General features: G+C 40.8%; 1 protein-coding gene across 1 annotated transcript in view; it reads left to right on the top strand.

Annotated features, from left to right (window-relative positions):
- Positions 1-548: 548 nt before the first annotated feature.
- The window catches only part of ZDHHC17 (zDHHC palmitoyltransferase 17), a 65,966-nt gene continuing 55,523 nt past the window's right edge, over positions 549-10,991 (top strand). The window contains exon 1 of the mRNA XM_077178811.1: positions 549-703. Coding sequence (XP_077034926.1) covers positions 641-703 — 63 coding nt within the window. The 5' untranslated portion in view covers positions 549-640. The remainder of the gene's footprint in view (positions 704-10,991) is intronic.

Raw genomic sequence — 10,991 nt, 5'->3', positions numbered from 1 at the left:
GGTGAAGGGCTCTCTTTTGGCTCACATTCCAAGTTGTAATGAACCTCACTCCTTATTAGGGCTATCTCTGTAAACCTGTGCTATATACTGAGTATCCATTCCAGGAGAACTGGGACCGGTGTCTCCGCAGACACAGGGGTGCACACACACACACACACACACACACACACACACACACCCACCCAGGTACATGACACACGCTGTGTGTGTATATACGTACACCATACACGACACACACTGTATGTGTGTATATATGTACACCACATGACACATGCTGTGTGTGTGTGTGTATATGTACATCATACACGACACACAATGTGTGTGTATATTTGTACACCACACATGACACACGATGTGTGTGTATATATGTACACCATACACGACACACGATGTATGTATATATGTACACCAAAAACGACACACTCTGTGTGTAGGTATATGTACACCACACACGACGCATATATATATATATATATATATTTGTGTGTGTGTGTGTACACCCGTAGCTAACCCGCACCCTCAGGCCGCCTCACTCCACTCCGTCCCTCCCGCCCGGGCCGCCAGAGGAAGCGGCGGCGCGCGGGGGCGCGGCGGGCACGCGCACTACCCGGCATGCAGCGGGCGCGGGGCTGGCAGGAAGATGGCGGCGCCGCTGGAGGAGTACGAGAAGGAGGCGGGCTGCGTCCCCATCCTGCACCCGGAGGTGCGAGCGGCCCGCCCGCACGGAGCGGGGCGCGGGAGCGGGGCTCGGGGCGCGGCCGGGACGGCGTCCCGCCGTGGGGCGGGGGGGAGCGGGGCTCGGCGGGCGGGCGGGCGGGGTGCACGGAGGGCGGGAGGTGCGGCGCCGCCGCCCCCCGCCGCCGGCCTGGGTGTGCGCGGCGGCGGCGGTGGCGGGCCTGGGTGGGCAGGACCGGGCCGGGCCAGGCCGGGCGGGGAGGCGGGTGCGGATGGCGGGGAGCGGTGCAAGGTCCGCCGCCGGCAGTCCCGGCCGCCCCCGAGCCGGGGGGAAGCAGCGGCGGGGGCAGAGGCGCCCCGGGTGGTGCCGCCGCACCGGCCCGAGCGGCAGCGCTCGGAGCCCGCCCCGGCCCGGCTGCCCGGGGGAAAGCGGCTCGCAGGAATTAGCGTTTCCCTTGGGTTTGATGGCACTGGTCTGCAGCTCACCCGCAGGTCGGGGCTGGCCCCATCCAGCCCAGCGCTCCCTGTGTGGCGTGGGCTTCTCTAGAGAGCAAGCGGTCTGGTTTTTTCCAGTGTTGACGGTGGGAGGAATGTTTACAGGTAACATGTAGAGGTCGTTTTATGCCGTTTTCTTTTATCCTTCTTTTGTGCCGCCCACCTTTGTCAGCAGCATGTGTGTATTCTTGAGGACTAGCATGATTGTTTTGAAAGGTATTTTAAATAGTTTAGAAAAGCTTTTACATTTGGACTTGTCACCTGATACGTTAAGGACTGTAAGAATTGATTTTTCAGCCTACAGAACAGATAAGTGCATATGTCAGGCTCCAGTTTTTGCCAAACAGATGGTATCTTTTCCTTAAACAGTATCTTAAAAGACTGTTAGTTTATTTGATGACTGAAGAGGCTATATAGGCCTCTGTACATGGTACCTTACCTGCTCTACCTCTCTAAACTATGCTCATGACTTTCGAATAGACCAGTCTGTTCTGAAAGGTAATTAGCTATCAATAAACCCCAAGTGAATGTCTCGAGTTTTTTGTTGTCGGTTGGGGTTTTTTTGTAGTTTTGGTTTGTTAATTTGTTTTTTGGGGATTTATTTTAAGGGATGTGTGTAGACTGTTGCTACACGTTTTTGCAGCCTAACTGGAGTCAGATTAAATGCAGTACCCTCGGTAGCGATGTCTGATGATTTTCAGAAGTGACACAACTTTTCAGTAGTGATCCAGACTGCAGGATATTGATGTTCTTTGAAAGGAAGTGTTCTTAACTTGTGGAAACTTTAAATAGGCAATCTAAGATTGGAAAGTGGAATAAAAAGCGTTTACAGCTTGTCAGAAATTCATTGTGTTATAAAGATTGAAGACTAGTGTTTGTTAACTTGGAGTACTTACTGTATAGCAAACGAAAATATCTCAATTTAAATTTGTAGTCTAGCTAGTTCATCTGGTAGAATTTTATACTGTTCCTTTGATGCATAAAGTTGAATGTCTGCCCAAAAGATGGGAACGGAAGTTAATATATATTGTGTGCTGTAATATAAACTGGAATCTTTTAATACGCAATCAACCTCACTAGTTTGGAGGGAGTTTTATTCGATATTTCCAGAAATGCTGAGTTTTTGACTAGATCTTACTCACAAGATAGTGTCTACATGGATTTCAGTGAGTGTTTCTTTATTCCCTAAAGTCTTTGTACAGATAAACTTTAAAAGAGAAGGATGTTTTTCATGTTGGTGCTGACACATCAGTGTCTGGCTGTTAAAAGAGCCTCCAGAGATGCTCTTTTAAAAACTTAGGGATTGTGTGCCATAGCGGAGCTGTACTGGCACAGACCTGCCCACTGAACAATGCACTGCATCTGTGTTCAGTCGTTTCTGAAGGTCAGGGGCTCTAATACATGGTGATTTCCACTTTTTAAGAAAATAGCACCATGTCCTTATGTAAGTAATGACGTTAGAGCATATAATCAGTTTCAACATTTGTGTACATTTAAAACCGATGCTTTTTATAGGACTGTCAAAATCTTAACCATTCTTTTTTTTTTTTTTTGCTCCATGCTGTTGTTTTTTTTTTGGTATCCAGGTATTTTTGTATGCCTTTTTTAATGAGGCTTTTGCTTCTTACTATCTTTTTGTATTGACTAATTTGGATTACTTTCAAATTGTTTGAAGTTTTTGCAGGTTTTTTGCTTGTTTGTTGGGTTTTTTTTGAAGGGATGTGTTTGTTTTTATCTGGGCTCTAAGGCTTTGAATTTTGCCATGAAATACTATGAATACACTATTAGTGTTGTAGGAAAGAGCTTTGAAGGAATAGTGAAAATTACTTAAATACTGTCATGCTGGGAGATCTGTTTATTTATTTATTTGTGAAAGACTCAGTTTAAAGTGATTTGGTAATTTTGGTAAGAAGAGGTAGAAATGAATGGAAATGTGAATGCTTTAGGAAATTTATGGTGGGAGTGCTTTTGAGGGGGTTTGTGTGGTACCGTGCTGAGTGCTTGGGCCTCCCTCGCTGCCTCCCTCATGAATGCAAGCTGAACCTAAGTAATAGACTCTTCTTTCCAATGATATTTATTCTGCTTTATGACAAGTTCAGTTTAGTGTGACAGGGTAGATCCCATCTTTCTAGCTGTAAGATTGCCAGTGGGACAACAAAACTTCTGAAGATAATTTTAGTGGTGAAGTACAACAAATAATATTGATTGCAAATGTGATACTTGTAGGAGGATCTTATAGTATGTGATAAATGCTTGGAGAACTGTTGGCTAACTGATCCATCTTGGATCAGTTAGGATTATTCCTGAATTTCATTGTTCCTAAAAGTCTTGAAGGAGTTAGTCTACTAGACTCGGATTTTTTTCTTTAATGATTTGGACGCAATATCAAAATTGTCAATAATAAATTTTGCAGACAAACAAGATGGATGGGTGGGAAGCAGGGAGGATGGAACTGTAGAAAACCATCTAGAATTCATGTGAAATTATGCTAAAATATTAGCAAGGCACACCTTAGAGCAGCTATATGCAAAGTAGTGCACTGAAGGTAAGAAGCATATGCATGGGATTGTATCCCAAAAGTTATTGACTGATAGGATACAAATATGAACAAGCAGTTCAGCAGAAGTTCTCAGTATAATGCTTTGTTTAAAAATGTATAAGAACAAGGAGATGATTTTTGGCTGAACATGTGGCAATGCTCATGATGAAGTTTTGTCTTTAAAAAATATTAAATAGTGAAGAGTATGGGAAAGAATTAAAAATTATTTTAATAATGCCTTACGGGAGGTAAAAGGTCTGCAAAAGCCCTGTTCACATTATCTGAAAAAGTGAGTGGTATCTTTTTTTCCCCTTTGTGAATATTTTCTTACTGAAATCCAGTGTTTTATTCAGTTTATGCTTAACAAGATCCAGTGACTGGAAAGTGAAGTTGAATGGGGTCAAATTGAAAAGCACAAGTGGTAAACGTGGAGGGTGAGTAATCATTGTAGTGAAGGAAGGAGGGCAGTAGTGGATTATCCAGCTGTTGATGCTTTCAGCTGGAGTTCAGGGATCTTTCTATAGACCAGATGTAAGTTTTTTAATTCCACAAATGGATAACTGAGTGGTGTGTCAAATATATGAATGTAGACGAGTGTAGACTGTGTTGGAGTGACTCTGATTCATATACATGAATTCTTAGGAATTCTCAGCAGGACTGGGAAGTGCATGGTCGACCAGAGGGAGCCCCATGGGTGTAGGTGTCAGATGACCTGCAGTGTGATATGGTAGCTCCATTAGAAGGGATGCAGAGCACCCTGCCACGGCAGGCTAACACTGGGCTAAGGACTCCCTCCCTGCTGGTTTGTTTCCTTCTCCCAGTGTTTAGGTTTCTGGCGACAGAATAGCAAACTCTGCTTCCTTTTATACAGTGTAGCCCTGCTATGGGAATGTTGTTCATGCTGATCATGTTTGTTGTCGTCTGATCTAATTATTTTTATAGGCCAACAGACCTAACTTTAAATTCCTTGGATCTTCTAAAGAAGAGTGAATTCCTAACTCTTCTGTGGTAGGTGATGATAGGGTTGGATGTTTTATTCTGAAATTCAAGGGGTGGGAGGGAGAAGAATCTTAGAAAATGGATTTTGCTTGTAATGCTCCTTTGTATTTGAAAAATATTTTAGATACGTGTCTAGTATGGCCCTAACTGCCAGATATTGCAGCTGTTGAGAGCTGCATCTCTTCCTAAATGGTAAGAGCTATTACTGGGAAGAAGATCTGGTTTGCTATGTCAGTGTAGTGTATTTACCACTATCAGGTGGTGGTGGATATATTTGAGAAAGATGGAAGTTATTGTTTGTTACAGATTCCTCTTGGCATTAAAAAAAATCTTGTCCAAGAACAATCTTCCTGCAAAGTTGAAAAGCAATTTTAACAGTGATAGCCTCTGTTTGACAGGAATTTTTCCAGATGGAAGCCATCATTCTTATCTTTGTTTCTCTCCTTGTGGTTCAGTTTGTAACTACCAAGGAAGTTAGAAGCATATATACTTATATTCCTTCTTAGTGATTTGAGGAAAACAAGTAAACCTACTGTAAGTTTTGCTCTAATTTTTTCTGTTCAAAATTTCAGTGAAAGGCCTGACTTTACCATCCAGCTCTATTCTCTGTGGAGTTCTGTAGGTATTGTTGAGTGCAGAACAATCTGGAGTGCAGATTGTTCTTAATTGTCCCGTACAGATCCAGAACCTACCGTGTTGTTTAGTCAGGATCACTCCAGAGACCAGTCTTGCATTTGTGAGCTCATTTAAAGATCAGGCATCACTTATTATACTGCTTAGAAAGGACAGCAGATCTGTGAAGTCTCAGACAAATTAGCATGCTTCATACTGAAGGTTGAGCCTTGCTTGGTGTATCTTGGGTAGCTCCAGAGGCTGAGTATGGAGAGGACTGCAGATCTAATCCAACCTTATATCACAGGCTGAAGGTTTTTAACTAATTCTTTTTATTGCCAGAGTGCTAATTATAAAGTAAAAAAGAAAATAAAATCCTATGTTAATAGGTCATATTGCATAAATGGGAAAGTTGCCCTCAAATTTAATTAGTCTGTTTAAGACTTAAACATGTTTCTAGCCTGAATTTAATTTATTTCTGTTCATTACATCTTGCAAGATACCTATCCAAATATAGGTCTGTCTGTATCTATTTAATATGCTGATGATTATCAGATCCCTACACTACTGTTATGGTCTGCAGTCCTCCTGACCCTTTTGAGTCTCTCGTGTTCATTTGCTCTTTCAGTGTTTTGATGGCTTTGCTGGCAGTGCAATGGCTGTTGCAGGAACTTGGAAGCAGTGCACTATTCTGGCTCTGGCAGCAAACACCCTCTGGATGACCCATCCCTGGAAGTTTTCAAGGCCAGGCTGGAAGGGGTCTGAGCTCTTGTGGCAGGTGTCTTTGCTCATGGCAGAGGGGTTGAGCTCAATATGGGCTTCAAGGTTCCTTCCAACCAAGGCCATCCTATGATTCCTGCTCATCATTCCCCACAGATATATTTGTACTGGTCTTGTTGGGAACTGTGTCACACTGGAAACTTGTACTCAGATAATGACCAACCCTTTGAGGTAGTTTCTAGGATAGGTCCTTATTTTAGATAGGACTTGGCTTTTGTTGATATTTAAAAAACCCTAATTTTGTCCTGTCCCAACATTCCCTAAGTTGTATTAGAAAGAGAGTATTACTTGTTCCCCCTTTTCTCTCTCCACATGCTCCCCACCCTCCCCTCCCAGTAAGAATTATCTCTAACTGTTGTTTACTTCTGGGTTGCAGTGATGAAATAGGGTGGGTCAAGGTACAGCCTCTGAAGAATGCTTAGTATTTTCACATGGACACTTCTCTGGGGGTTCAAAAATTGGAGCTACTGAAATAACCAGAATGAGTTTTTTTTGGAGCATATTCCTTAACGAGGAGTGTAGGTATAATGGTCACAAAGCAAATCATAAGAATAAAGCTTGCTCACCTGTAGCTTTTATACATGCAAGATAGACCACATTAACTTTCATTGTATTCTAATTTCTTAATCAAAATATCAGACACTACTAACCCAAACATTTTGGACATTAACTGTGTTTGACCATTGCTACTAATTTATCAAAATCAAGTGACAAGTTTAGTTTCCTGTGAAGCCATGGTACTAGTCTTTGTAGTCTGTTATATCAGTATTTGCCCTTTTGTCAGTTTTATATCAAAATCTAGAAAAGCCAGCAATAACTTAAAATGGTAGCTGTTTATAACCCATGTCATTTTGTATCCAGACTGCAGGAGTTTCTTCTGGCATAATGAATAGCAATATTCACATCTTTTGGACTATATGGTTGAACCAAACAACCTGTAATTTACAGAAGTTTAATAGTTACTGTTCTATAGAAAGCATTTTATTGGGGCAATTTAAATTTTCTTTTTGTTCTGCACTTACCAAACATTTTCAAATTTTGTGGGTTTGTGTTTTTATTGGCAGTTCTTTTATTCTTACTTTGTAATCTTGGCAACTTTTGTTAATTTCTTTTATTGCTAGGATAGTGCTTGCCCTTCTAGGGATAGGGAGGTATTGTATCCTTTTGCTAGCATTTTGTTTTTTCATATTTTTCTAATTTGTCATCATCATTGCCAATGCTTCACTTACAATTCTTACAAGATTTGTTTTACAGTTTTTTTGTTACGGTGGCCTTTTTAAATAGTGCAGTTTTTCACCACTCTCGTCTTTTTCTCAATGGTAAAATTGTGGCTTCTTAGGCATTGGGTAAAACACTTAAACTAGTTTTCAACCATTTAAAATTTTTCTTCTGTGTATCTTCTGATTTGGGCAGTAATTGATTTTAAAGTTAAAAATTTGTTTTGAGACAGGCCCTCTTAATGCATAAGAGAGAAATGTCTGGTTTGATCCAAATTTGTGTTGATTCAGTTTGCTTTTACTCATTAAGCACAGGCCTTATTTCTCTCAGATTTCACAGAAGATTAGTCTTTCAACAGTGCTTGTTTCACTGTGTTTGCCTGTTTGCTTAGGGAAGTAATAAGACTTTATGAATGTGGAAGAAAATTTACAGAATTAAGGAGGAAAATGTTTGTTTGCTGTTTGCTTGAAAACTGAACAATGTTGCCATTGGTACTGACATGTTTAGGTAGGAGCAGCCTCAGTAAGTGATATTTCAGCATGCACAGTCCTCTGTGACTTTTCAAAGACAGTATGAGATAAAGTTTTGACTTTTATGGTATCCTTGTAGTTGAGATAAACACTGGGGTATATTACAAATGAGACTGTGAAGCAAAGTAGAAAGCTTTTTGTGAAGTCAGAGGGAGTCTGGCTGAATTGAAGCTTTGGGCCTGTCACATCCAGTATGTAGTGTATCATTAGACTACAGTTGTGCAATTTGGAGATCTAGTAATTTCTTCCTACACTTGCAGGGTGCCTTGAGGTATGTAGAACTGTTTCCTTGATTCTCTCTATGAGGGAGGAGGTTCCAAAAGTGGAGGGTAGTGGGAATGCCATGGTCAGAGCTTGGAAAGCTGCTCAAGATCAGGAGAAGATGACTCAAGAAGGAGGGAGTGCAGTAGCAAGAGAGGGAGGACATCAGAGCATACTCTGAGAACACTTGCTGGCTCTGAAGGATGTGATTTTTATGATTAAGCTGGTCTCAAGCCATGGTGGAGCACCAACACAGCTCCTCCCCCTTCTTGGGGTGAGCTCTTGCAATTGTGTGGCCAGTAGGTGACTTGGGGTGGCACTTGCTTGGTGGGTCTGTGGCCTGGTCTGACACCTTTGCTGTGCTGTTGTGAGAATGGGTAAGAGGTAGTGGAGAAGGTGCAGCCAGGACCAGGAGTGTGATCATGTGCCTGATTGCAGATCACTTTTAGCTTGTCTTAAGCTGATTGTGATTTAGGTGCTTCCAGGTGCACTCATATGCCAGTGATGCTTCTCTGGTCCCAGGATGAGTCAGTTCAGAGAAGTAAATCAGTGGAAAATGCATCCAGTAAAAAAACTGCTGTGAATAACTTTCTGCCAGTTCACTAAGCCTACTCATGGAAGGGTCAAGTGCACTAAAGCACTGACAAAAGGTAGATGGTGAGCTGTCAGTCCTAGTTTGGAAAGTGAGGAGTTGGAGAGAACAGGACCCTTCTGCAGTGTTAGACCATGGATTCACTGAGCTGTCTCATTTGCTGCAGAAGATTGTCTGTTAGAATGACTTGAAACACCTTTCATGCAGTTCCTAGTTGTGGTGGGTTAACCAGCCTCTATTTATTATAAGTGGGAATAGGAGTTTGCTCCACGGGCTGTTGATGAGAGGTTCCATGGACTGCTAGAAAGTTGAGATGGGAATGGTGAATTGAAATTTTTTGTAAGGGTTGAGCACAACTTGTACTAACTTTTTTCTCTGTATCTGCCATGGAGAAAAGGGCATCTGTAGCTAGGCTGAGTGCTCATTCTGTTGTGTGCACTTGCTGGTGATCTAATTCTTGATGGGAAAAAACATTAACCTTTGAAAAAGTCTTTTAAGAATATCCTTTTCTGTGAATTTGAAAAGGAGGACTTTTTTCTTCAAGTAACTGGGTATCAGTGTTGGGCTAGACACATCTTGGGTGCATTTTTGAAGTTTAGCACTTTAAAAGAGTGAAATATGTAAATGGTTTTACACTAATTTCATGACTGACTCTTAAAGCTTGGTCTTTCAGAGATTTTTTTGTTTAGGTCAATGGCTCTGTAAGCTTCTGTGAGACCTAGACCTGTGTAAATCACTTGGAAAAAGCATAGTTTCATTTTTGCCAAAGTCCTGAGATTTTTGGCTAAGAACATAATGCAACACTTCTTGAAAAGAAAGCCAAAAAGATAAATGTACATGTTAATGTAAGTTGCTGACTAAACAAAAGCTTTATAGTGAGCTTTACACCATATCATTTTAAGTTTTTAAGCTCTTTAACCATTACAAATGCTGATAAATGTAACTCTTTTAAATAGTGCTTGCTTTGTGTGCAAATACAAAGCCTCTTGAAAAGCTTACTTGTGAAGCTATGGCTTCCTAAAGTATAACACTGTTCAATTTAGGAGCATCTTCAAGGAAAATATTAGAAAACAGTTGACTGGTTATGGGTGCTTGGTTTGAAGAAACAAAACTTAACATTATAGCTGTGCTTTAAATCACATGAGCTCTGACCTCTGCATAGAGTGGTTGGATTAAGGGCTCTAGTTGAGCATCTCTAACTTGTTATGTAAAAAATTAGATCTGTGTTGGAGAGTATGCAGGATTATGGTCTCTGTGTGATGCCTGACTTGCATGTGGGTGGAAATCTGTAGCAGCAAAAGGACTGCTTTATGGTGTTTGAGGTGAGGCTTTTCTCAATCTATTTCTCCGCTTTTTAAAGAAACATTGTCTTCTTAAACTGTATATTGATTAAAAAAAAGATTGAGTATTAGGCAAAGATTTATTTCCATTGTTTATATATTCTATAATTAGCTTCTCTAGAGATTTTCATAAATGCATCTTTTCCTTTAGTCAAGAAACTGTGCAATTAGACCAAAATTATAGGAAGTAAGTTAACAGACTTCACAAAATGCAGTAAAATGTACAAAGTAATGGAAAAAAGTAACAGAAATACCATTGAATGGAAGGTTATTTTATCATGTCATACTCATTTTGTGTAATTCAGTGCTCTAATAGGGGCAGGGAGAATCCTAATGTTAATGGTTAAGGATCAAAGTAAGGCAAGTCTGATGGTATATATTTGCAAGCCAAACACTGAACTATTTTTTAAAATGCATAATTTGATCAGTTAATAAAACAAGTGTATGGCATTTTTTTCCCATGGAGAAAGTAGTCTGGTTTAGGTTGAAATTTTCTAGCACGGATTAGCTAAACTGAAGGTGTGTATGAATCATCCTGGTCCAGACAATCTAACAGCTCATAGCTGATGAACATTCTCGTTCCTCAAAGTTATGAACCAACATAGCCCTAGAGAAATCTTAACTTTCTGAGCTAGGTGTTTGTGTGAATATGAGAAGGATCAGACTGTTCTCACTGGATGACAGTCAACAGTTAGATGAACTGTTGCAGCAGTAAATGTTGGGAGAAACTGGTTTTGAGAGAAGAAAAAGCTGCTCTTCTTAAGCCCGTGGTTGTGATTCATTGTGATTTCTATAATTCTAACAAATTTTAGCCTCTGTTTCTGGAACTTCATGAGTTGCAGAGTTAGCTAAAGGGGTGGGGAAGGAAGAGGATCTTTAGAAAAGGATCTTTCATTACAAATACTAAAATACCATCAGTGTCTCTTTTTTGTTATTTGTGTTTGATCAAT

The sequence above is a fragment of the Agelaius phoeniceus genome, chromosome 5 (assembly GCF_051311805.1).
Source record: "Agelaius phoeniceus isolate bAgePho1 chromosome 5, bAgePho1.hap1, whole genome shotgun sequence".
Taxonomy (NCBI): Eukaryota; Metazoa; Chordata; class Aves; order Passeriformes; family Icteridae; genus Agelaius; species Agelaius phoeniceus.
This window is presented reverse-complemented; position numbering and strand designations above follow the sequence as displayed.